This window comes from Fusarium falciforme, chromosome 8 (assembly GCF_026873545.1).
Source record: "Fusarium falciforme chromosome 8, complete sequence".
Taxonomy (NCBI): Eukaryota; Fungi; Ascomycota; class Sordariomycetes; order Hypocreales; family Nectriaceae; genus Fusarium; species Fusarium falciforme.
This window is the reverse complement of record NC_070551.1, coordinates 1,987,389-2,012,979: the sequence shown is the minus strand read 5'-3', so window position 1 is coordinate 2,012,979 and position 25,591 is coordinate 1,987,389. Positions and strand designations below refer to the sequence as shown.

Here is a 25,591-nt window from a genome sequence, read left to right as displayed (position 1 = left end):
TCGAGGTTGAATAGCTTCCAGCTTGATGTGATCCGTCTGTCTCGACTTGGCTTCGTGTAATCATTCATCATTTCTGTCCTCGTGCCCAAAAAAACCAAGGCAGGGAGGGGATGGATACAAGAACGCTGGTCTTGATCTTGGTCTCGAAAACAATTCCCATCTTCATCTTCACCGACCCCTGATTTCCCTCATCTCGCGGTCTGGTACCGCCGTATCCCTGTTCATTATCCTTTAGCCCTTGCGCCGTCACTCCCTTGCTATGCATTTTTGCTCAACATCAACTGTGTTCGACAACCATCCGTTTCTGGCCGGCCCTGGCTGTCATGATAGATGATGCCCCGGCCTCTACTCACCCTTTGCGTAGGCTAGCGAGTGTAAATGATAAACCAGAGAATCGAAATCAACAAAAGACACAAATGCCTGCCTCCTTTGCCCTGACGCCTGTCTCGCCCCGTCTCTCTCCAGACCCAGCGAGCTCATTCATTCATGCATGTATGGTCTGTCATCAAGCCAGTTCCACGTCGTTCATCTCGTTCAGTCCTGTAATGTTCATCTCCACCAGGTCGTCAATCTGGTCTGATGATCCACAGGATCCTTCCCAGTCTTTGCCCAACGTCAGCCGTCACCTGAAGTCTGTTGTAATAGTATCGGAGTCGCTAAACGACTGTGACATACCGGACCCGTCTTCCTCCATGTCATCCACGATCAGCCTGCGGAGGGGATCCAACACCTCTGTCCTGTAGCGTTAGCCATCTTTCTTTAAGGGGGAACCTAGACCGGGCCGAGTCCACTTACCGCGCTGCAAGGCCATAAACTCTGTGTCGACATCGTCTTGTTTCTCGGGATCACTTTCGATAGACTTGGCGCATGACTCAATCACGCGCGAGAACGAGCCTGCAATGTCTCGCCCCAGGTGTGCTCTCCTTCGGACGTGATGCTCCTCGAGATGCCCCAAACACGTAAGGCCCAATTGTCTGACCGTCAGCTTGATCTCTTCCCGATCCTCCGGGTCTCGCTCAGCGATCGAGTCGCTTTGCAAGGCCTGGAACAACTCGCGGTCTAGGAAATTCTCTGTGGCTGCTCGCACGGTGCTTTCCTGATATGCTAGGAGATGGGGTGTCCAGTTTGGCACCAGACGGAGACTGAGACTCCTGATGGTCCTCGCGAACTCCCCTTCCGACCGCTCGAGTGACAGTGCTGTTTCGAAGAAGCGAACAAAGTATACCCCCTCGGTGTTTTGCAGGCTTTTGGCTTGCGTGTACACATGCTGAATCATCTTTGTGGCAAAGTCGAGTTGCTCGGTACTCTCAATGTAGGCGCCGGCTGCCCGCAGGAACGGGTCCATGGCTTGAGTTGACGTCTCACCCCTGATGCATCGCTTCAACGTGGCCAGTATCTTGCCATCCATCGTTGAGCCGATCCCGGTCAGGAATCGGATAATGTCGTCGGTTGGACGGGTCGCTTGGTCGATCCCCAGTAGCTTCTCCACGAAATGGCTGCCGTGAGTATCGTCCAGACTGGTGTGCACGAGTTGTACCTCTTCCGATGTCCAGGTGAAAGGCCGTTCCATCCGCTCCAGTCGCTCAGCCGCGTCTTCAACAATGACGTCTGTTCCCAGCTCCGGCTCCAGCTGCTGCAGAAGATAATCGACCAGCATGATCACCGACAGGTAGGAAGGCGGTTTGGCGTTGTTGATGCGTCGGAGAACAGTCTGCAGCATCCTTTGATAGTTTCCGGTGAGGGCTTGTGCTGGATCTGCCGAGATAATACGCAGAAGCCTCGCCAGGTAATTAGCGGCCAGAACATATCCGACTTCGCGGCTTCCCAGCTTTGCAAAGCCCAAAATAGCCCCAAAGTAGTCGTCCCACGATCTGAGGTTGATGTGGAAGAAGTTCCATAGGTGATTGAACAGAAGCATCACGCCATCAATGACTGAACGGTGAGCAACAGCACCCTCGGTAATGTTCTCGTCTCCATCAGGGTCTGAGATCGGACTATTTGGGACCGGCGGATCGTAGACATGAGGCAAGCCTCTTGCAATCTTGTGTATAGCGACAGTGAACATCTTGCTCACAAAGTTGCGCACTGCCATTTCTGGGTTCCGTTGGAGGAGGGCGCGCAGTGCATCATGCCGTTGATCAAAGTAGCTGTAGAAAGCAAACGCACAATGGTGGCATGAAGTGATGGCATCGCTGATCAACTTGGAGAAGCTGAGGAAATCCGGCATGTCCTTTGCTCTTGTGACGACCTGGTCCAGGTGGCTCAGCAACGTGTGCATGGCTAAATCCTGAAGCCCATGCTCTTGAGCGCGATCAATCAGGAACTCGCCAATGTTCTGGCTCGTGTCAACTTCGCGACAGCTTCCACAAAGCTGTCTCGTCTGCTGGAATAGCATCTGAACGAGCCTGAGGTTGCTAGGATCATATATACAGTGACGGCGAAGGATCACTGTGTTTTCGCTCATGATGTGATCTTTGAGATCGTCAGCTACATTGACTCGCAGAGGCCCTGGAATGCCTAGGCTCATCATCCTCTCCTGCTCAGCTCTTAGAGAAGAGGCACGTTGGTAAAACAGCATGTACGCGCTGTATGTCTTGTCGTAGATGATGCCGTTTGTGTCGTACGGACGATGATCAGGGCCACCAAACGTGGAGCTTTCCATATGCGAGGGATCCCATGCCGTTACCATATCATCGTTGAACTCAACCCAAGTCTGGCGACCTGGGGCGGAAGGGCGCTCACGGATGTACGAGTAGTAGTGACCGGATTCAGCGGTGCCCGAGTGAACGAGGACACCGACCAGTTCGAAGATGTCCTCCTCGATGTCATTTTCCGGGTTGCTGAGGTGCTCGATAGTGTAGGGTCGCAAGTTGACACGTGCTGGGAATGAGAAATAATCGTTGATCTTGCTTCGCTGGAGAGTACGGAGGTTAAAGTCAAACCGCTTGAGATGAAAGATGACATTGTCTGGGATGTCTTTCAGACACGCCCTGCAACATGTTAGCTTCCAAGTGGCAGAGCAACTGACGGAAAGTGTCACCTCTTGACAGCATCAACGTGTTTGTCGCACGTTGAACACTTGTACTTGTTGTCTGTTGATCGTTAGCGACCTCCTCGAGATAAAATGGATAATAAACAGGCATACCCCCTTCCATGATCTCGCCATCCACATAAGCCTGAAGGCTGTCTTCCAGCGTGTTTTTGCCCTTGATGTCGCATTGAATCGCAGAGAATGGCTCAAGTCGCTCAGAAATGTGCTCACACTCCTTTGACTTTACTTGCTGCACGAGTTGACCACCGTAAAAAGACTTGAGTTTCCTCTTCTCTTCGTGACTGTGAAACTGTCCCTCCCAGCGATCGAAGAGTAGGTTGTAGAACTCATCCACGTCCATTTGACTGTGAATGTCGATGAGGGTGTCATCGTAGGTCTTGATTGAACTGACAAGATTGGTGGGGTCAACAAAGCGACGGTAGCTTTCCTGCATGAAGCCAAACAGCTTTTGGGTGTAGAACATGAGTTCTTGGCCGTCGGCGGGATCATGAAGTTTCGAGTTCAGGATGAATTGTCGGAATCCCGTGTTCATGAAAAGCTGCGCCAGGATTGAATTGAGGTAGCATGTGTTCGACAAGTTTAGCAGACCAGCGTAACCACATGGTGCCCGCAGCGCTCGCAGGCGCTCAAATTGATACGGGAGCTCGTAAAGATATGGTTCATCTGGTTTGGATGTCAGCGGGTGCGAGGTTGATATGGCGCAAGACATGCCGTCATCGTCATCATCGTAGAAGGGCACGAGACTCTCAAGAGATTCCAACAGGCCCTTGGTCTTTTCTGGATCGTGCTTCACGAGATGGAAAAGAATGTCACAGAGCTTCGCTCTCGTTTCACTGTGGAGAACCACCCTGGGGATGGGCTGCTCGCTCAGACTGCGCTTGGGGGGATACAGCTGCTTCCAGAACAGTGACAAGGGCAAATCCCTATGACGAGTCAGTTGATCGGCCCTACACGGTGAGGTTTCATTCTCGTACGCTGGCAACTGCGGGGATTGGGCAACCGAGGGGTCAAGTTGCAGGCAAATATGTAGAACTGTTGCGAGGCCTTTCGCAAATGAGTCCTCTCCAGCCGAAGACCCAATGGCCTGTGTACTCGGTTAGCCTGTACCAAACCGTCTCGAAGCTGACAGAACCTACTTCAGTTGATGTATGGGCGAGTAAGAGCTGGCTGACCTGAGAGGCAAGCCTTGGGAGATCTAACACGCCTGGCGATCGAGCCTTCAATCGCATCAGCAAGACGTACGTCAGCCTAAAGAAATCTTCACACTGGTCCGGATACCCGGCTATCTGCAGCACAAGGTCGCTGACAACACCCCAAAAGTATGAGACCAAGGCCACAAAGATGTCGTCCGGATTATTTAAGGATGACTCGTTTGACCTGTCCAACGGCTGTGTGTGGCCTGTCATCGAGACAAGCTCCTCAATGAGCTTCACAACAAGCGATCTGACCCCAGGTCTTGGATCAGTAAGCAGAGCACGATGCAGTAAAGCCACAAAATCGGGGTTTGTGTTGAGCTTTGCCCAGAATGCACCATTGATTATGCTCAGGCGGAGTGTGAGGGCAAGTGTTCCGGCAATCACTGGAGAAGCATCGCCGGGGGAATCTATGGCGCATGTCAAGATTTCAACGAGCCGAGCTGGTTCAGGCACGATAACGATGTCCGTACTGACTGGTCGTCCTGGGGTGTAGAGCTCTGTGACCATGCTCGAGCCAGCAAGTGTTCCAGTGGACCGTAGCATATTATCCAGCAGCCGTCGGAATGCGTGTATCAATGTGCCGGTGAGTTTCAGGCGCAGGCTCACAGAAGCCTGATCGAAGACATTTTTGTCCGAGATTGCCTGAGTGGCAAAGGAAATGCCCGTCTTTAGAGCTTTGGTATACGCGGAGGATTGATTAGGGTCAGTTAAGTCATCCTTGGGATCTTCATTGTCGATGCGCCCGTGAAAAGCAGCTTCAATGTACTCCAGAAGCGTGTGCACAGCGTAGAGTGACTTGTACGGCTGCCCCGGAGGAAAGATTTGCTGATACGAGGTTGTGTTGCTGTCAATTGACTTCAAGAGATGACCATCTGTGGGGAGTTTCACGAGAAAGTGGTAAATCTTGGATACACAGTCAGTTATTCGGAGCCTTCAAGATTGGTGCTGGGTTTCATACCTCTTGTGCGAGTGGCTCCTCCATGCTGAGGTACTCGAACATCTCGTCAAAGTGCGCCGAGATTTCTACCTCGAGGGGAGAGGCACCTGGCTTCACTCGACCAGAAGGGGCTGGGCCTGCTTCCTCACGTTTGACCAGCATGAGACCCTCGTGGACACGCAGATCCTCCAAAGACTTGCAGATTTCGTGCTCGTTAGGAAGAAAAGGTCGTCCTTTGTAATAAACTCTGTAGTTCTCGAAGCCTGTCTCTTGTCTCAGGCTGGCAAGTAACGACGCAGCGGTGTTGAGCTTCCCAATTGCGAGTGGCTTGATATCAGTCTGTTCATCCCCATCAAAAGACTGGTATTTGAGCTCAGCCGAGTCGCCTTGCACCTCATAGGGGGTTTGGGGGATCAACGTTCTCAGGTCAGGGGCCGACAGAAGAGGTTTTGATTGATGGGCCTCCAGTATATGCCGCAATAGTCTCAAGGATCGAATGAAGATCCTCTCCTGCTGCTGGATTTGCTCATCCGTTGCAACAGTTGACATGGGCTCATCCTCGCCGCTCGTCGCTCCATCGTTAGAGCTCTTGATTTTCCGCGCGGCATCCTTTAGCTGCTGTAGGCATCGGTTGACTAGAGCCATGTGGATCAGTCGTGTTCGCTGAAGCGGGCTGGTGGCCATATGCCGGCTTTCAACATAGATATCGATTGCAAGCGTCCGTACTGATCGATCAACGAGAGATCCATCCTCAGTCTCGAGGATCAAGCGCCACAATTGCTCAATACCGCTCTCAGCAACCATATCATGGTCGTCAAGGGCTAGGTCGGCTTTCTCGTTGAGACGCGGTAGAATTTCCGCCCGGAGAAACTCCAGCATGCCGTCGCAGAAATATTCGGAAGGGAGAGTTGGGAGGTATTGAGACAAGCACGTTTGGAGAAAGGGGTTGGCGAGGTTGAGCTTCCGGTTAAGATTGTTCAAGATACCCCATCCTGCTCTCCTATCCTCAAGCGATAGTGACCGCGGGCCGACCAGCATGTCCCAGAGCTTTATCCCCAGCTCCTTGGTGATTGTTTGGGGTTCAACCTGGATGATGTTGGTGATGAAGTCCCTGCGAGGTTGGTTGATGGCGCCCCAGAGAACCGTCTGAACGCCGGCAGCTCGTCCGACCTTGATTGCGTGCTCTAGCTCAGTAACGATAAGTCTCGTCAGGTCGTGCTTCTCCGTCAAGACACGAAGTTCCATAACAACCGCGGAGCGGATTGCCATTGACAAGCACCAGAGGCTGCCCAATGTAGTTGCTGACTGGTCTGCTATGTCCTGAATGCAGCTCTGGTACAGCTGCTGGCGTCCTTCGGAATCTGGCCCATATGCCAGGAGCTCCTTAAACTTCTGCATCGCTGCGTGCTGCATGTCGGGATATGCGACTTGTGATCCGGATGTGCAAACTGACGATTCTCTGAGCAGCCGTAAGCACAAGTTGTAGGGATGAAAGCTCAGTCCCGGTCGATCGACTTGTGATCTTGTAACCATGTGCCTAATGACGGTCTCCCAAAGCATTCGGATGGAGGGAGTGAAGCCATCCATGGGAAGGGCCTGAAATTTGTCGCAGAAAAATAGAAGACCGGCGTAGTCGAAAAGGTTTGTGATATTTGTCACCATGCGAGTGAGAGCATCTGCGGTGCGAGGATCTTGGCCGGATGTGATACCTTGCCATATCATATTGATGTGCTCCTCCCGGTACATCTTGGTCACTACCAAGAAGCCCACGATGTTGGCGCCCTCAAGAGTGATCTCTGGATGACAGTTAGAGCCGAGGATGTACTCTATGAGTCCGGTCTGGAGCAGGTATTCCGCGAGATGGTTGAGGTGGAGTATGCTGCCATCGTCTCCGCTATCACAATGGCGTCTCCAGCAGGAGACCAGGTCACCACACATCTGGGTGACACCCACAACACGGAGTTGCATCTGACTTGACCTTATCAGCTTGTTCAAGAGCCCAAGACGTCGCTCCCAAGCGATTGCCTCAATAGTGTAGTTGACTGGGAGCTGGGGGTGCGCCTGTCGATGCTCGATTAGTAGCTGAGTTGCAGCTTCATGTTCGCCCTGAAGGCTCGATTTGATCATGTTTGTGAGAGCCCGAACACTAGTTGAGACTTTATCGGCATTCAACTGCGTCGGCTGCTTTTCAACCATCCTTACGAGGGTATCTGAGACCAGGTCGTAGAGGACATGACCAACTTCTAGCCGTTGTTTGGCCATGGGGGGGAGTCCTGGGCTGCCCGAGGCGAAGCTTGCATCTGTCATGATATCTGCTGCAACCAGACATATCGAGGATAGCTCATCAGTCCATCGAGGGAAGTTGGAGATATGATCCACCAGACACCTGACCAGCTGGAGCAGGCAACTGAGGCTTCCACCTTGACTTTCCTGAAATTCCTTGATCACGTATGACACATCTTCCAGACTAGGGGATGAAAGATCGGCGTTACCAGTTTGCTCGTCGTAGAAAGGCGCCCCAGTCATCATATGCAAGCGGTCGAGGTAAAGAGGAGACAATAGAGTAGGTGGACGCTGTTTTTGATCCGTCTGCGTAGCCGAAAACTCTTGCAGAGCACGAATGTCAGATTCGATGAACCAGGCCGTCAGCTTGGCGAATCCAGCGAAAAACGCCAGAGTAACGCCGCGCAATCCATGTGCTTTCAACATTGATGGCCTAGTACGATTAGTATAGAGTAATAGGACCAAAGAAGGGGAGACATACTTGCGACATGCCATTGCGTGAAAGATTTCGGGGAATGTAACCCAAAACCCCAAATTTTGTCGGCATGAGTCGATGGCAGATTGCTGGTCGACGTCTCTGATGTATCTGAGGTACCTTTCTAGCCATTGCTGAACCTTGTCGACAACGCCTTCATCAATTGGAGATTCTGCATGTTTTAGCCGCTTGAGTCGTTCAGAATCAGAATAACAAAGCTCACGAGTTGAAAGATAGTTTGCCAGTCGTTCCACTGTCGATTCGGTGGTTTCTTCGGGATCATGAAAGGGGAAGTCATGGATAGGATCGATCAGGATAGGGTCATCCCCAACGATGGAAACTCCAACGCTCATATGATCGGAAGCCATGTCATCATCATCTGACGGCACTGTGATAATCTCGATTGGCGGGCTTGTTGAATGTGAAGAGGCGGACTTGGAGGTATCGGTACTCTGGGCAGGAACCGGCACCATGTCGACCTCGGAGTCTTCAACACTGGCCTTGACGTCGTCGGTCGCAACATCGGTGACGGCATCGGTCGCAGGGGGCTGGGCGGCAGGTGAAGGAGATGGGGGCGAGGAAGACGACGAGTCACTCTGGGGCGCGTTCCTAAGGTTAATAGTAACCATGCTGGACGGAGGCTCGGTGGGTGGCTCGCGCATCGAGGTGCCAGGCTCGGGGGTCTTTGGCGCGACAGGTTCTGGCCGAGCTTCTACAGCCGAGTCACGGCTGGGGACGAGGGGATCAGTGTCGAGAGTGGTAGAGCTCGAGGAATCGTGGAGCGGGTTCACGGTATCGAGGGAGTTTGTAGGTGATCCGGAGAGAGACGTGCGCCGGCGCTTGCGAGACGAGATATCACCGTCATCAAAGGGATTCGGCCGGGTTGAACTGGCTTCAGCGGAGGCAGCACGATCTGGGAGGTCCGGGGATATCGTGGACGGATCCATCGGAGTTGTGTAGAGAAGAGGTGGAAAAGCACGAAGCGCGGAGGTGTAGAGACGTCACACCGTCGCGAAAGACGCCCCGGCGACAGCTGCACAAAATTAACATGTGGGTTTGGTAAGAGAAGCGATTCGGCGGGGGCGAAAGAGCAAGATCCCAAGCTCGAAATGGGGTTTTCGGGGAGGGGGATCAAACCAAGGGTGATATGATGAATGAAGATGACAAGTAAGAAAAGAAAAAGAGCCCCGGCGTAGTTGTCTAGACAGATGGAAGATGCCTAGAAAGAATAGAGGTTGTTGAGGCTTAGAAGTGGGATGCGGATTGGGAAGCGGATGGATAAGGCTCTTGGTGGATGGATCTGAGGAAGGATATGGGGGAGCATGGATTGGCAGGGCGCGCGCTGGCGGATTGCTTGTGTGGACCCCGCTACGGCAGACTCGACGAGAGGCCCGGGGGTGGAAATAGCAGGGGAGGCTGCCTGACGTCGGGTGGGATGGGCATTGGTGGGATTGCGTCTTGAGAGAAGAGATGAAGGACACTCTGCTTACCTTTTGTGCTTGGCTGGGAGATTCGCGAGCGTGTCGTCTGATAGATGATGCTTAGACAGAGTGCAAAGAAGGGGAGTCTTCTCCGTCACTGCGCTATATAGCTTTTTCTGTTGCGTCGTGAGGATGAAAGCCCACCTCATGAGCTAAGTTTCGGTGGTATTTTGGTACGTGCAGGTGGTTGCCTCAAGCAGGCTGATGACTGTGACACCCAGGGCAGGATCCAATGCTTTTTAGTGGAGAGCTCTGAGCTAGCTGGCAGGTTGGCCATCCGCTGGGCGTGATTGAAGGGCGGGGCAAGGGGTGAGGATAGCGCGGGCAATTAATCCGAGCAGAGATGCAATGCAGCAATGGACTGTTTGCGCCGGCAATCCAGCTGTCAGAAGATGTCGATCAAGAAATAACAAAAGAAATCGGCAGGTAAGGGAAATCAACAAATGAGACATGAGAAAAGATGGAGGCTAGTCGTGCAGGCTGTCGACGCGCTTCGCAGCTGTCACGATAGCGGTGTTGGTGGGGTAAAGCGGGCTGTGGGATCAAGGATGAATGTGAGATATCATTCACGTCCATCCATGATGAGAAAAGAGAGCTTACCTCGACGGCTTCCCCTGGTGAATTCGAGAAGGTGAGCCAGAAAAATAAATACCTGGTAGGTCAATCACTGGGAGAACACACCGGGGTCTTGAATAGCTTGAACAAGCGCCATGCACTGAGGGGACAGTGACCGAGGGCAACTGGCTGACAATGGAGCAAATTCACGATGGGATAGGTGACCAACCGCGTCGCCAAGTGACACACCGTGTGAGCCTGAAACTGCTTGCCTGAGGCTACCTTGCCTGTCCTGCACTTTGAAGAAGAGAAGAGGGCTTAATGTTAAAGGAGCTACATTGGTCATGAGAAACTTAAGTTGTAGGAGTCAAAGGATGTGATATTGTACCTTCGGAGTATTTCAATCAAGTCGTGCATCAAGTGGCTACCTAGGTAGGTAGGAGAGAGTTTCTGCGGGTCTAGAGCTCGAGATTGTCGACTGTTACCACGTGGAGAACCAGAGACCGCCATGGCAGCCGCCTTAAACGGCGAGGAAAATCCCAATGAACCTGGTCGAGGCCAAAGAGACCCGCCATGATGCTGCCCCTCCTGTTTGGTCAAGATCTGACACGACATTTGATCCCGGCCGTACCTAGAGCTCTGGTAAGCTGTGGTGCCAATGGATGCCAAGATGCAAGACGGTGCCTGTCAGAGGCCAAGGCAAGATGACCACCATGTAATTTGCAAAGCTGCATGGCTTCCTATTATCAAGGGCTACTATAACATACTTCTATCCACCCAATGCCACCATACTTTCAATTGATGGCCGTTCTATCGTCCTGGCACTTGGTCTGCTACAAAATGCGACGCTAAGCAATTCCCCGGCGACCTTGTTTGCGTGACCCACATGCTCCCGCCTCCCGCAAATAGCTGCAGAGCAGAGCTTGCTTAGATGTCACCCTCCAATACACTTCTCTTCAAGACGTCGTTGTCTCCGTTTACCCAACATATATCGCCTCGTCCTCGAATCCAAAGTCAATCTTAGTTTCGTTGACCGACATCTAACATTCTTTCATCTAAGGTGACTTCCTACACCGACAGTTGCCCGTGCTCGCCAACATGACCACTCCCACGTCACAACCAGCTCGGAAGAGAGTCGTGCACCAGCTGGATACGCCCTTTTCAACAGTCTCCTGGTATTTCCTCCTTTCTAAATCCAATTGTGTGGTTGTAGGTGGTTAACTGGGTATCCAGGCCTGCGGTCTCGCCTGAAGATCAAGACACAATTCTTGAGTTGTTGTGCGAGTAAGTCCGAATGCTCTATAATCACAGGGGTACCCATCTCTGATCTACCTCCACACAATGCACTCTCCCGCATAGGCGGTCTGGATAGCCATACTGACAGGCTTAGTCTCTTGAGCCCCCTGGGGCAGTACCGGCAAACACACGTCAAGCGGTCAAAGGGCAAACGCACAGCCAGGAAGGAAAAGGACGACAAGAAGGCTGGTGGAACGACTGAAGAACTGCCCGTACCACCAATTCCAGAGATTGATGCTAGCATCGATGTTGGTCTCAACTCTATTACTCGAAATCTCCAGGCCCTGTCGCAGAGTGACGCAGAGGCTGCTCAAGACAAGCCTGAACGGCAGTATCTCATGATATTTGTAGCTCGTGGGAACCAAGCTTCAACATTCAACTGTCATTTCCCGCAGATGGTTGCCGCCGCCTCCAAGAGTCTCCCGTCCACAGACAAGATCCGCCTTGTGGGCTTCTCCAACCCTTGCTCTGAGCGCCTGAGTGCTTGCCTGGGAGTGCCGAGAGTGTCGTCCATTGCGATTGCCAAGAATGCGCCAGGAGCCGGAGCCTTGCAGGAGTTTGTCTTGAAATCAGTGCCACCTGCAGAAGCAGCATGGCTAGACGCATCTCGGGATGCTCAGCATCTGACTACAAAGATCAACGCGATCGAGACGACGGTGGGACCCAAACGGCCTAGAATGAACGAAACAACAAGTTAGTATCTATTCGTGGGTGGTAATAACATGGGGATACCTTGGTAAACGTTTGGCATCAATACTGTGATCAATTCCGCAAAGTGTTGTTCACGATGGGTGAGCACCGACCCCGACACACCAGCTATAAAACTTGAGCCATCTAGCTTTTGATAAAACACCGTATTAGCAATCAAAAACTGCTGTCAGTGACTACGTTTGGTTGTGGAGAGTGAATATGCAAGGTTGGGAAGGGGGAAACGAGCAGTGCCAAACCCGCACAGTCAAATTACCCATCGATGAATGCATAGTCGCATGGGAGGCCGTTCCCGAAAGATCAAGGCGCGGCATATGCCTCTCTATGTTCTCCAATTAGCTTCCAGGTTCTCAAACAAGGTAGATGGCCTCTAGGAGCTTACCGTTGGTAGCTCTCCTTACCTACATGACGTCCATCCTCTCTCCTCTTGCATATCAAAGAGGACACTGCCTCCCCTTAGGAATCTCTAGACAAGAAAGCAAATAGGAATTTCAAATGCTTTCCGTACTAATCCCTAATAGGGAGCGTTCCTCGGGCAGTTTCTGGGCAGTGTCAGCGGTCTTCAGGATATGCTTCTCTTCGATTCCCAGGGCATTCCCCCTGGAGAACAAGGTCCGTAGGGCGCTTGTCACCTATTTCCTCTGTGATATCTCTTCTGGACAGTGATATTTCTCCCGTCCAAGCTCAGTGTGCCGCACCTTCCCCTCCATCTTCCTTCACCCTCCCCGAATTCCACCCCACTCCACGTTTTTCTTCTCCTTCCTTCTTCCCACCCAAACCTGGAGGCATCTTTCACATCCCAACTCCCGAGTCTTCTTCTTCTTCTCTCATCTCAGAAGCTCACCAATATCTTCGCTTGGTTGACCTGCGCCTCGATCTATTCCCACCGTCTCCTCCGGGGCGCTCCTTCTCTTCTGTTACCCTTCCCTGCTACGCCTTTTCTGGTGCTCTTCGGCAGAAACAATACCTCAGCTGCAAGACGAGTCACTGCCAAAAGATCTCGCCCCTCCAGCTCTTCATTTCTTTCCTTCAGCTGATAGCGGACGCCTCAGGACCGGTCCCTGCTCTGCATCCCTCCTCAACACTCCAGAATTCTTCTGCGACCGTGGAAGCTTTGCTCTCTCGTCCGTTAAGAAGCTTCTGGCTCTTTCCCTGTACGTTCTCCGAGATCAGTTCGAAGCTTCGCCGCCGTAGTGTAGCCGTACCCTCCTACAGCGACCTTCGTCCAGATTCCAGGGTTGGACGATCTGACCTTCTTTTCACAGGACGTCATTATCAAGCCCAGAACTCACCTTGATACTGGACTTGATCGAGTGATCATGAGTGGCGCGGGCTACAATGATCCCGAAAAGCTGGCAGCTGCCAGGGAGCTGGCCATGTCGTTTGGTAATTCTAGCCAGCCCAGAGGCGGCGGCGGCGGTGGTGGTGGCAGCAGACAGAGACGCGGTAATGACTTTGAAAACGGAGCGCCTCGGGGTAAGTCAAGACTATTTCATCGGGTGGGCATAGACTGACACGCCAACAGAGAAGTACAACTACAGCCCTCCTCCTCCTCCCCCTCGTACGGTAATCTCTAACATTCCTCCTCCAAGCCGGCGCAGCTACACAGACACTCTAGTCTCTGGTAACGTGAGACGTCCTTCTGGTCATATCTTGGGATCTTCTCCCATGGACTTTCTAAACCGTCGAGAACCGGCACCACAGCCAGCATCGGGTAAGTACACATGCAACGACTCTGTTCTGTGATCTAAGCAGAAAAGCTCATCTACCGGCAGCACACCAACCTCAAGAACCTCCCAACCAAAGCGCTATGGCAGTCTTGCCCCCCAGTTTGACCAGTACACCAGTCAACAACGTTGCTCAGCGACAGAACGGGACTAATATCTCGGGCAACGAGAACCGCACTATCGCCCCAGCTCGAGCTGATGAAGGCCGCATGGTAGACATTCAAGCAGAGACCACAATGGACAAGGGCACTGAGAGTAGCCAGCCCAACGCCAACAGGCCTATGTGTGCAGCCCCAGCACAGACTCCAGCCATTGTCCCTAAGAGCCTTCAAAACAACAACATTGCTAGCACTTGGGCAGCCTCCTACAACGATTCTTCTGACGAAGAGGAAGGTGAGGAGGAAGGAGAAATCATTGAAAGGTCCAAGGCAGCGCCTTCCAGAAAAGATGTACCAAATCTTCCAAAGGCAGACGACGAGGACCTGATCATGATATCCCCGGACCAGAAGCCCAGCACTCCTTACACTGAGGAGGTTTCAAAGTCTCCACTTGCGCCAACTGAAACTGCGAATGGAATTTCAGTCCAGAAAGTGCGAAAGAACATTGTCCCACCTCTTCAGGAGAACAGGCGCGGACCGGCTGAGGGGTCTTCAGCAATCAAGCAGACCTCACATGAGCTTGCAACCTCACGAGATCAGACTCGAGGTGAGAATAAACCCGGTGAACCAACTAATATCTCGAATCTTCGTCCTCAAGCTCCAGGGTTCGTGCCAGAATCCCGGGCGGTTCCCCTGGATTCTCCTATGAGTCCTCCAGGGTTCCCCCCAAGCACGCCCACGGCCAACCCATTTGCCGCAAAACTCGACACAGAGATTCATGAAGAGGCGGCATCCCATCAAAGCCATTCTCGGTACCTTGTTGTCCAGAATCCTCATGGCAGTCCTTCATTCGCTGGACACCTCGTCACCATAACTCCTGTTCGAATTACTAACGGTCTCCTTATCCCAGGACCTACGAATGGTCATGTATTGATGCAACCTCACCTCGATACGCCCCATGACCTTCATGCTTCGCCCATGCAGTTCCCTGCGATGCCAATGACGCCTGGCCCAAGTCAGTCAAGCCAAGCTAGCGAGAACAAGACCGCCGCGCCTGTTGAGAAGCAGAAGGCCCCCCGGAAAACTCAAGGCCTCAAGTCCTCGATGTGGGCTTCCTAATTGGCATTTGGAAGCGAGATGACTCTTGGAGATGTCAAGTTGAACAAAGTGGCTGTTTAACCTGATGGATCAAGGGCATGGAGAGATCAAAGGAGCGGATGAAGATGGGACGTGTGCGTCAGGGGGATGACGGACAAGATCAAGGCTGGTGAAGGCATATTAGTGCCGGTTTGGACGTCAGATGAGTGCGGATACAGGCAGCTGGACGAAAGATGGGGCTTTGCTAAGTGTATGTAATCATGTGAGGAGACTCTTGTTGATATTATGTATCATCATTTTCTACTTTTGGCTTGTGATGCGAAATAGTAGAGCTCGTTGAGATATCTAGCTTAACTGCTTCACGAACAAACAGGACTTGAGGCGGTCACCTATACAAGATGTACCGAATAATCTCGTTGGCGCTAATATTTGGCTATCTATGAAATTATGAATCTACCCAGACATACCCTTTTCCAAAAGCTTCACGCCCTCCCTGACCTTGGGCGAGAAGTGCTTCCTTAACAGCTCACCCTCCCACACAGTCGCCGTGAAGGGATTGCTCCCTTCAACACTATCACTCACGGGGTTGTATCGACCATCACCCTTGCGCTCCTCGGTATCCCACAGACTGCGTACCTTCTTGCTGTGCGTGTGCGCCACGTCGCTCAGCAGCACAAGCACCGCCTGGCAGGACTTGTCCGGTAGCTGCAGCGCGGCCGTCATGAGCTGCTTCGTAAAGGCGGCGAGCCTCAAAGGCGGGACAGAACGGATATTCCACGAGGGAAGGAGAATGCCAGTCAGCGAGCGGAGGAGGAGGACCGTCGTGGTCTGGACGTTGATCTTGGTGGTGGCCGAGGCGGATGATGTGGCAGGGCGGGTCAACTCGAGGTCCGGGTTGGTGGAGAGGGAGAGGAGGGACTTGAAGAGGTGGGTGGTGAAGAAGGAGAGGTCGAGATGGAGGTCGTTGCGAGCGTTATGGGCGTCTTGGCCGGCGAGGAGGGCGTATGCAGTGACGGTGCAGAGAAGGGCTTCACGGGTGAGGTTGCGGACAGGGACGTCGCCTTCTTCATCCTCTTCCTCATTCTCTCCCTCAGCAGCAGGATCCACCTCCGAGTCCTCCTCGCTGTGTCGGATGAGATCCTTGAGGGCCTCGAGCAAATCACCAAAGAAGTCCTGGTTGATGAGATGAGCATACTTGGCGAGACCCTCGAGGACAGCACCCATGAGGTGCGGCAGACGAAGCTTGAGGATACGGAAGTATGTCGCAAAGACTAGCTTGAGGGTCTCGGACTGCATGCGGTCGCGCTCCTCGTGGCTGACCAGCGCATCGGCGTTGGCCATGTCCTTGTCCAACGCCTTTTGCTCCTTGAGCTCCTTGCGCCGGCGCTTGGTCCGGAACTCGCGCTTCTTCTTCTTTGCCTGGGCGGAATCGTCCTGCTCCACAAAGTCTTGGGAGGCCTTGCCGGAGAACTCGGAGAGGAGGCGGAGGGACAGGAAGAGGTTGACTACGCTCTCGTCGACCTGGAAGTCGCGGGCCTTCATCATCTTTGAGAGCAGGGACACTGCCTCCTGGGTAGGCCGTCCCTCCTCGTCATCTTTGAAAAGCGTCTCAAATGCCTGCAGACACTTGACACCGTCCTGATTGATCTTGCGCCTGCTGAGCTTGTTGACGAGGATCTTGATCAGATCCGCACGGAAGTTGAAGTGCGGTACCGATGTAAGAAGAGTACAAGCGCAAGTAACAGCGACGTTTGCGAGGCTTTGCCCACCAGGAGCAGCCTTGATCTCCAGCTTGGAGCACCGGGCGAGCTCCTTGATGTAGGCCTGATAACCCGAGACCAAGGCCTGCTCGTACTGCCTCAGGGTCCGCACCTCCTTCGATAGCTTCTCCTTAGGGGCGTCCTCGTTCGCCGGGCGTATCCGGTATCCGGGGATAACATCCTTGTAGACAGACATTTGGGTGACCAGGGCGAGCATCTGGATGGCAATGATCTTGGAGCGTCCAATCTTGGCGAGGGCCTTGAATGCGCCGACATGCTCCTCCGGGTTCTCATTGACAGCCATGGCTATCTTTGCCAGCTCCTCCTGCGCCTCCAAGATCTGCTGCGACTCGGGGACCTCGGGCTCCTTCACGACCTCGTCCGGTTCCGGCTCCCACTCCTCAAACTCATCCTCACGGCCCTCTAGCCACTCGGTGTCGCTCTCAATTGACGCCGCATCGTCTTCGTCATCACCCTGCGCATGCTCAATCCTTCCGTCGGCCGTTTTGATGGGCAGCTTGTTGCTCTCCTTTTGCTTCTTGCCCTTGCGCGGGCGCGACTCGTAGTCCTGTTCGAGGTTCCAGTTTGAGGCGTGCTTGAAGAAGGATTTCTGGGCGTTCTTGGAGGAGGACTGGGTCCCAGACTCATCGTCCGAGGAGTCATGGGCCAGCTTTCTTCGTTTTGAGCCGTTTGGCGCCATGGTACTAGCTGTGATTACCAGATGTAGTGTAAAGGTCGCCTGTCTGAGGTTTTCTCTGCTCTCTCAATCTTGTCTCCTTCCAAAAGTCGATGAGATCTTTTTAGTGGAGATTCCCAAGGTTGGGCCAATAGAATGATGCGATTCTCCTCTCACCGCCAAAGATTAAAAAAAAGTTCAGAATTCTGCCGGACTTTCATGCCCCTCCACCCAAAATTTCCCAGCCGCTGGCTTCAGTTGCGACCAGCTTGGCCATTTCCATCATCAACCCAATCGCCCCCATTGCAATCCCATAGCGATGGGTTTCACAAAGCCGCCGGTGCAGGCGCTCAAGTCTGCCAACAAGATTAAGCGAAGAGAGCTCTTCGTTCAGCACAAGAAGCACAGGGACAAGGAGAGGCACGAGGAGCGGCACCGTCGCAGGAGGGAGGAGGCCAAGGATCCCGAGCTCAAGGCCGCCCGTCTGGCCAAGCGCAAGCCCGTTACGATCGACCAGAAGCGAGTGTGGGATGATGTCGATGATGACAGCCTCGGCGCGCAGGTGGATCTGGAGAAGCTGAAGCGCCGGCGCATCGAGGAGGCCGAGGCGGCGGAGCAGGCTGCTCACGAGGCCGAGATGCAGGAGGATGATGACGACGACGATGTTGACAGCATGCTGGCTTCGGATGAGGAGATGGATGAGGAGCGTCAAGCTGCCCTGGAGAAGAAGCGCGAGAAACGAGCGAGACGAGACAACAGCATCGCCCCGTCTACAACAAGCACCAACCTCGATTTGACGCCGTCATCACTCGCCCTCAAGTTCCCCTCTCTCTTCACCGATATCCCCGCTCCCGAGCCTAAGATCCTCATCACCACATCCCTCAACTCGACCATCCACGAAGAGGCCCATCTCCTCTGTGGCCTCTTCCCCAACAGCAACTACATCCCCCGGTCCGCCCACCGGTACGGCCACAAGTACTCCCTCCGCGAGATCTGCAAGTACGCCTCGAACCGCGAGTACACGGCCGTGGTCCTCCTCAAGGAGGACTCCAAGAAGCCCACAGGTCTTTCAGTCGTGCACCTCCCCACAGGCCCAACCTTTCACTTCTCCATCACCAACTGGATCGAGGGCAAGAAGCTCCCCGGCCACGGAAACCCTACCAACCACTACCCCGAGCTTCTCCTCAACAACTTCAAGACGCCACTGGGTCTTTTGACGGCCAAGCTTTTCCAGACTATGTTCCCCCCTAGGCCAGAGTTCCAAGGCCGCCAGGTCGTCACCCTGCACAACCAGCGAGACTACATCTTTGTGCGGAGGCATCGTTATGTCTTCCGAGATAAGCGACAGACCGAGAAGAGCATCGTCGGCGCAGATGGAAAGGAGATCAAGGGTGTTGAGAACATCCGCGCCGGCTTGCAAGAGCTAGGCCCTCGATTCACGCTCAAGCTGAGGAGAGTCGACAAGGGTATTGGACGAGCAGGTAGTGAGGGCGACGATGCGACGCAGTGGGAGTGGAAGGCCAAGATGGAGAAGGATCGCAAGAGATTCAACCTTTAATCATTTGACGGGTCTCGGGCAAGGAGTCTAACTTGGGTTTGCCAATATTATACCCTAGAGAAGGGCATTAGATGTCAAAATTCCACGCGTTTGTTTCTATCTGAGCTTCACTTGTGACCGCATCCACACCTAGACAAGGATTTCGCTCACATCACCTTGGCCTTTGTGCCACGTCTCTGACCATGGACTCTCAAGCTTTGGCTCTGAGCATCACCGCCGAGTACCTTCACATCAATTAGTTTAATCTCAGAAGGATCTGAGGCATGCGGATTAAACCCACAGAATGATGCCTCCCACGGCTATGAACACTCCCGCCACACTCTTTTCATTGATGTCTCTCCCTGATAGGGCCCAACCCAGTGCCACGATGGTACAAGTCTTGACATGGCCAACTACAGTACTAGACACAGGGCCTGTCTGCGCAACGATGTAGAACTGAGAAATGTTGATCAGGGAAGCAAGGACTCCGGACTGTATCCTGGTTAGCTGGATGATGACCAGAACAAACAGGTCCTTACCAAGACTATCATGAGCCATCGATGGATGGGGACTGTCCTCTGATCTGGAAATACATCGAGGAATGGAATGACGTAGAGAAGCAATAAGGAGGCGATTGGGGCTTGGTTATATAAGAGTTGCATGCTCGACATTTGAAGCTTCCGATGATAACTCGCAATCCAAATGGTGTAAAGAGCCGACGCGAAAACACCTGTAAATGCAAATACAACGCCCAGTGTAGATGTCTGGCTGACTACTCCATCAACCGTTCTTGATGAATCAGAGTAAATAAACAGTCCTACTCCAACGCAGACCGGGATGAGAGCGAACACCGCTGGTAACGGTAATATTTCTCTGTAGAGCAAGAGATTCATGAGAGCGACAGCTGGTGTCACCAGGATGCGGGCAAGCTGATAGAACATTACCGATGAGTAGGCCAGGGACATATTGGGGAGGATGACATTGAAGCACATTGCCATGGCCAAGGGTATCATCTGTCTCGTGGCTGCTCGGCGAGGGGCAAAGAGACTCAGAGGAGATTTTGACAAGACATGCAGGGTAAGCCATGTTACAAGGAAATGAAACGATGCGAACGAGAATTGACAACGTCGAAGAGTACGATCAGAGAATATGGCCTTGTTGGTAAAGACCTAGTTGTTGTTAGTGAACTCTCAACTCGTGGGATAATAATAGTTACAATTCCAACCGTAGCCATCGTGTTGATGATTATCCAAAGACCGGAGATCCAAATTGCTTGTTTTGGGCCGCCTCTGAGCGAAACCTGGGCCACAGGCAAAGAACCACGTTGAAGCTGGTTTCCGCCGGTGAGACTCGTCTTGGCTAAAGCAGGCGGTGTTTTAACATCAGGATGGTCGAACTGTGCCATTGCTTGGCTTGTCATGGAGCAACTGGGTAATGACACGCTTAGTGAAAGATTAGCGTATCCAGAGATTGGTTCTTTTCGCTGCTTTCGAGAGAAAAATAAAGATTGTCGTGGGAATGCCTCTCAATCCAGGAACGGCGTGGTGAGGCAGGAACTGTCGTGTAATGGACCCAACAGGCAGGAAGCGGAACAATGCCCAGGGTTCCTACCTTGTTACCCTAAACAATGGATATTTAACTTGGCGTTGAGACGCACAGCAGTCCAACAATTTGTGAGTTCCCGGTCTTGCTTCAATAAGTTCCAAGTCTCCTACAAGTCGAGGTCGTCGCCAATGGTAGGCTGCAACGAGCAGACGTTAGTTCAGCACTTAGGAGTGCAACAATATGCTGGCAGGTGTTTTCTGGTTCTCACGGGAGCTCAATCTGAGTGGTCTGGGCTGAAACCCCCTAGTTCCGTTCAACATCAAGTTCACGAATATTCACATTAGTCCCTCCCACGGCTAACCTATGTCTAGTCCCAATTAATATACGATTACGCCAATCAAGACAATTTCCTTCATCCTAGCTTCGATGCTTATCACTGTCATTAGAGTGCTATCCGGAAGGGGGTCTGTAATGATCACTAAAACGTCTACTCTCCTGAGCTTTATCACGATAAGACTGTCTTGCAAACCGTTGCAAAGTTTACTCGCCTAGTCCCCTTCCTTGGTCTTCTTTGTAAGATCTCGCAAAGCAAACAAAGAGAATCGGGCATCAAGGCCGGAATGAAGCCCCCCGAAGGAGTGGATGCCATCGGCATCATATCTAGCAAGGCCCCCTCGCTGGCGTCGACTCCGCGCCAGGTACCGATGGGATCCTCGCTAGCATGTAGGAGCGAGCGAGTGAGCCTTCGTCAAGTCACCTCGGAGGGCCTGCGAACGGGAGGGGATCCGGGGTGACTGGACTGAACACACCCCGGTCGGTGTAGCCGTTTGAGGACATGTCCTCCGCGGTCAACTCGAACCTTGCTGTAGACGGCTGTCGGATACCGACAATTCACCGCCGCTGCCCGTCAAAGTTACGTTGGGATCTGGCCCATGAGGTGAGAAACATTCGATGAATCAGAGGTCGCTCGCGATGGTCGAGTTTCGCCGCGTTCACGGCCATCATGGCCTATCACCGGCAGGCAGTTGACTATTGAACATGGTATTGCTGCCTCGAGGATTCTCATGGGTTCTAATAGGGGGCTAGAGAGCACGGAGATGAATTCCTGACGGCTGGCCTCGGTTCAGATGCAGCCCTGTGTTTCAATGACTGTTGAAATGCAGGCTTTTAAACACATCTGTCCATACTTGACAACGGATCCATGGAAGACAACTTGGCATGGAGTTGCTGATATTTGCTGGGCAGCATCTGGTACTACCTCCCTTGTAGATGCAGGAAAAGTAACGTTACTCGCATCTGTTTCAATTCCTACGTCAACGGTTACGTCTACGTCACCGTATTTAACCGTATCTGTGCTTGCTTTGCGGTAGGTCAACGCAACGACATCTTGGCCTTTAAAACAGGGAATGCACATAATAGTCAGGGACAAGCTCTGTTGCTCCATGAATTGAATTGTGCCTGCTTATTATTATGCAGGAGTTACACACCGTTAGATTTTGTTTCGGCGCCAAGGGTGACTAAACAGAGACCCCCAGGCCGATTGTGGCGCCTCCATGAACACGGGAACCAGGGGCTGAATTGACGCCACATCTCACCGGCCACTTCAAGGAACAGCCGTTTTGTCTGAGGTCAATTTATCCGCCATGTGCGACTACCTACGGCTAACAGTGGGATGAGGCGGTGCTGCTGTCTCGTTGTTGCTGGAGAGTTTGTGTGATCAGATGCTGCGAGATTTGCCTCTTTGACCTCAAGCCGCCTCCTCAACGCTCATTAACGTCCGCCGGAAGCGCACACACTCTCTCAATCTGAATCCTACGGGGTCTTACCCCTGACCCGGTCATTCATGACGCGACAGCCGAGCTGTTCTGCGCCAGAAACACTATAGCGACTTGACTATTTTGTCCCTCCCCTCGCCAACCTAACTCCTCGCGAAATGACGGCCTGCAACGACCCGCCTTTGGCTAACGGCGGCGTCAACGGCTCGTCTCATGCAACCAAGGTCAACGGTCAATGCAGGCATGTTGACATCTGGAAGAGGGCGCCCGTCCTCGCCGGTACTACCAAGTTTGAACCTCGTCCTGATGTCAGAAACATCATGATCACAGGCGGCGCTGGCTTTATGTGAGTAAACCCCAGCGAACCGCCCTTCAGCCTCTTCTTCTCCACTGCAATGTCTGGTATTCAACATATGCTGACCATTGCCTGCGCCTATCGCAAAGTGCTTGCTGGGTCGTCCGCCACCTTGTGCTTGCATACCCACATGCATACAATATTGTCTCATTCGACAAGCTAGATTACTGCTCTACGCTCAACAACACTCGCGTGCTCAATGACAAGCCCAACTTCAACTTCTATCATGGCGATATTACTAATCCCACCGAGGTTGTTGATTGTATGGAGCGTTATAGCATTGACACAGTCCTGCACTTTGCTGCACAATCTCATGTCGACTTGAGCTTTGGCCAGTCATATGACTTTACTTACACCAACGTTTATGGGACTCATGTTTTACTTGAGAGCGCGAGAAAGGTCGGCATCCGACGTTTCATCAACGTGTCGACTGATGAAGTTTACGGCGAGGTCGAAGAGGGAGAGGATGGTCTGCTTGAGACCAGTTCTCTTGCCCCTACGAACCCGTATGCTGCTAGCAAGGCAGCTGCAGAGATGTTGGTTCAGTCATACCAGAAGAGCTTCAAGCTGCCAGCCATAATTGTACGCAGCAACAATGTTTATGGACCTCATCAGTATCCAGAGAGTAAGTCCGAGATCAGTAGGGCTCGTGGTGTCCGCTCGGGTTCTAATTCGTCACAGAAATTATTCCCAAGTTTACCTGCCTCCTCAACCGCAGAAGACCGCTCGTTCTGCATGGAGACGGCACTCCCACTCGACGGTACTTGTACGCTGGCGACGCGGCTGATGCTTTTGATACCATTCTCCACAAGGGACAAGTCGGCCAGGTGTATAACATCGGCTCATGCGACGAGGTTTCCAACCTCGAGCTCTGCGGGTTGCTTCTTGACCGAATGAGCATCCCACACGACACCCCCGAGCAGCTCCGCAAGTGGATCAAGCACACGCGGGACCGGCCATTCAACGACCGGCGGTATGCAGTGGATGACACCAAACTGCGCCGGCTTGGCTGGGAACAGAAGGTTTCTATCCATGAGGGGCTCAAGATAACAGTAGACTGGTTCACCCAGTTCGGCGAGTCGTGGTGGGGAGACATCAGCCAAGCCCTCGCCCCATTCCCCGTGGTGAGGGACGGAAAGATGATGACAAACGATGCATGTTGGACGAGAGATGAGCCACCCAAGGCGCAAGATACGAAGCTACAAGACGTACAGCAAGACGTGCAGAAGAAGGAGGACTTGAACGGATGCCGTGATAGGATCCAGAATGGGGAGGAGACAACAAGTTTCCACAGAGGGGTGCATAATGGCGGCGGGGAATTTCATATGGCTGCTTAAAGACAAGGCCGCAGAAGGACGGCCAAGAATCTGGTTGTTGGGGCCTTTGAAGGATTGAAGAATAGATACCATACATGGCGGTGAGAGTCAGTTTCTTTTCTTGCTTCTCATAAATAGATACCTAGATAGACAGAGTTGAAGCCGGCCAAGGCACAAGGTAGTATTTCGCTTAGACCTTGGCAGGACCGGCGAGTTGGGGCATTGACACTAGACGTGCGAGCCACAGATAGTACGCATATAGACATGATGACTTTTTGAAGAGACATGAAAATTATGATGCCGACGATATGGGCGTTTTACTCGAGGGAACGGATCTGCTTGTTGTAGACGGTCCCCTGGAACCCCTACCAATCACCAAGCTGCGCGGATGCAAGGGCACCACAAGCCGCACGAATGGTAGAACAACGGGGATTAATACAAGGCACATATACACACGTACCTAGTAGTCAGGGCCCAGGAACCCGCATCCTTAGGGCACGTTAGCCAGCAGTAGAACGGCGTCGGGGAATGCAACCTCCTGCATGATGCATCACCGTCCGAGCAAACAACTCCTCTCCCGGGTCATGATCGGGGAACCACGGGGGCCAGTCCAGGAACCAACCCAACCGGCAGATGACGCTGAATGATGGATGGACGGATGGAACGCCAAACCAGCGGCCCGGGGGAGCACCCGCGGCAGCGGGCCGAGTGGTGACAGGACAAGGGGCTGAAGACGGCCCAGCCCAGCCCAGGGGACGGGGAATCAACTTGCGCACAGAAGTTTTTGCGAGTCAAAGGAGACAAAACCCTCTTTTTACCTTTTGAGGCCTGACCCGGCTCTGCGAATGGGATGCGAGCGGCGTCATCTGCAGCGGCATCTTGGGTGCCCAAAGAGCATGGATGGGAAACGAACGAACCAACCCAACGGAACCTCGAATGGAACCTCTGTCGGAGATGGAGATGGATGAGATGCACTGGAGCGGGTTCTTGGGAACGTTCCCGAGGTGCTGGGCTGGGCTGTGCAATCCATCGCAACTGGATCCAATCCAGTCCAATCCACGCAAGGCAAACTGCCGAGATTTGGAGGGGGGTGGTAGCCTCAAATCCATCCATAGGATCACATCAGCATCAGCATTTAGCATTAGGGTTTTGGCGGCGGCGGAGGAATGACGGGAATCTGGAAGGGTTCTGGACGATTGCAATGGGATGGATGCATCGGATGAGGCGATGGCTTTGTCGAGATTTGAGTTGAAGCCTCGTTTCGAGACGACAGGCCAAGCTGGTGGTGAGCTGAGCTACCGCTACCGCTCCCGGCGCTAGCTCTGTGCAGCTGAAATGAACAGTCCAGTACAGACTACAGTTGCCATCTTTGCAAAGGTATTGCTTGCTACCTCGGTATAGAGGGGACGGGCCGCTGGATGAGCCCGGTCGGTCCAGGACGGCAAGACAAGCGAGGCGAGCGAGTTGCAGATTCTGCTCTTGCGTTGCGTCTGCGAACCTGGAGGATACGGCAATGCTCCGACTGCAACTGTGCCCTGTCCCGACAGGGTGGACATGGCTTAGATGGAGACGGGAGAAGAGACAAGAGGGAGAGAGCGAGAGTCGGCCAACTAACTACTGCAACTGCAACTGCAGCAGCAACACCAACGGTGACAATGCCAGCACAACAGAGGCACAGAAGTTGGCCGAGAAGGCGGGAGCTGTACGTGGCACTTCCACGG

General features: G+C 53.0%; 6 protein-coding genes and 1 pseudogene across 7 annotated transcripts, besides 1 other annotated feature; 4 read left to right on the top strand and 3 right to left on the bottom strand.

Moving 5' to 3' along the window:
* Positions 1-505: 505 nt before the first annotated feature.
* On the bottom strand, positions 506-8,890 carry NCS54_01045100 (Ubiquitinyl hydrolase 1; the record flags this gene model as incomplete). The annotated part of the gene is made up of 10 exons (XM_053155758.1): positions 506-603; positions 676-732; positions 796-2,990; positions 3,041-3,092; positions 3,146-3,975; positions 4,027-4,136; positions 4,189-5,151; positions 5,207-7,901; positions 7,950-8,115; positions 8,167-8,890. 10 exons carry the CDS (start codon positions 8,888-8,890, stop codon positions 506-508), a joined length of 7,890 nt encoding a protein of 2,629 aa, XP_053011733.1.
* Positions 8,891-11,077: 2,187 nt separating this feature from the next.
* Positions 11,078-11,973, top strand: NCS54_01045000 (Hypothetical protein; the record flags this gene model as incomplete). Its single annotated transcript, XM_053155757.1, has 3 exons — positions 11,078-11,154; positions 11,213-11,263; positions 11,370-11,973. 3 exons carry the CDS (start codon positions 11,078-11,080, stop codon positions 11,971-11,973), a joined length of 732 nt encoding a protein of 243 aa, XP_053011732.1.
* A 1,329-nt stretch (positions 11,974-13,302) lies between these two features.
* Positions 13,303-14,927, top strand: NCS54_01044900 (Hypothetical protein; the record flags this gene model as incomplete). The annotated part of the gene is made up of 3 exons (XM_053155756.1): positions 13,303-13,459; positions 13,509-13,697; positions 13,744-14,927. 3 exons carry the CDS (start codon positions 13,303-13,305, stop codon positions 14,925-14,927), a joined length of 1,530 nt encoding a protein of 509 aa, XP_053011731.1.
* A 432-nt stretch (positions 14,928-15,359) lies between these two features.
* On the bottom strand, positions 15,360-17,405 carry NCS54_01044800 (Nucleolar complex-associated protein 3; the record flags this gene model as incomplete). Its single annotated transcript, XM_053155755.1, has 1 exon — positions 15,360-17,405. Exon 1 carries the CDS (start codon positions 17,364-17,366, stop codon positions 15,360-15,362), a length of 2,007 nt encoding a protein of 668 aa, XP_053011730.1. The 5' UTR covers positions 17,367-17,405.
* A 190-nt stretch (positions 17,406-17,595) lies between these two features.
* NCS54_01044700 (Hypothetical protein) lies at positions 17,596-18,900 on the top strand (the record flags this gene model as incomplete). The annotated part of the gene is made up of 1 exon (XM_053155754.1): positions 17,596-18,900. Exon 1 carries the CDS (start codon positions 17,662-17,664, stop codon positions 18,898-18,900), a length of 1,239 nt encoding a protein of 412 aa, XP_053011729.1. The 5' UTR covers positions 17,596-17,661.
* Positions 18,901-19,170: 270 nt separating this feature from the next.
* Positions 19,171-20,236, bottom strand: NCS54_01044600 (annotated as a pseudogene). The gene is made up of 3 exons: positions 20,096-20,236; positions 19,419-20,048; positions 19,171-19,371 (listed from the first exon to the last, which is right to left on the bottom strand).
* Positions 19,171-20,236: a sequence feature.
* Positions 20,237-22,357: 2,121 nt separating this feature from the next.
* NCS54_01044500 (Hypothetical protein) lies at positions 22,358-23,891 on the top strand (the record flags this gene model as incomplete). The annotated part of the gene is made up of 3 exons (XM_053155753.1): positions 22,358-22,545; positions 22,644-23,179; positions 23,236-23,891. 3 exons carry the CDS (start codon positions 22,358-22,360, stop codon positions 23,889-23,891), a joined length of 1,380 nt encoding a protein of 459 aa, XP_053011728.1.
* Positions 23,892-25,591: the final 1,700 nt, after the last annotated feature.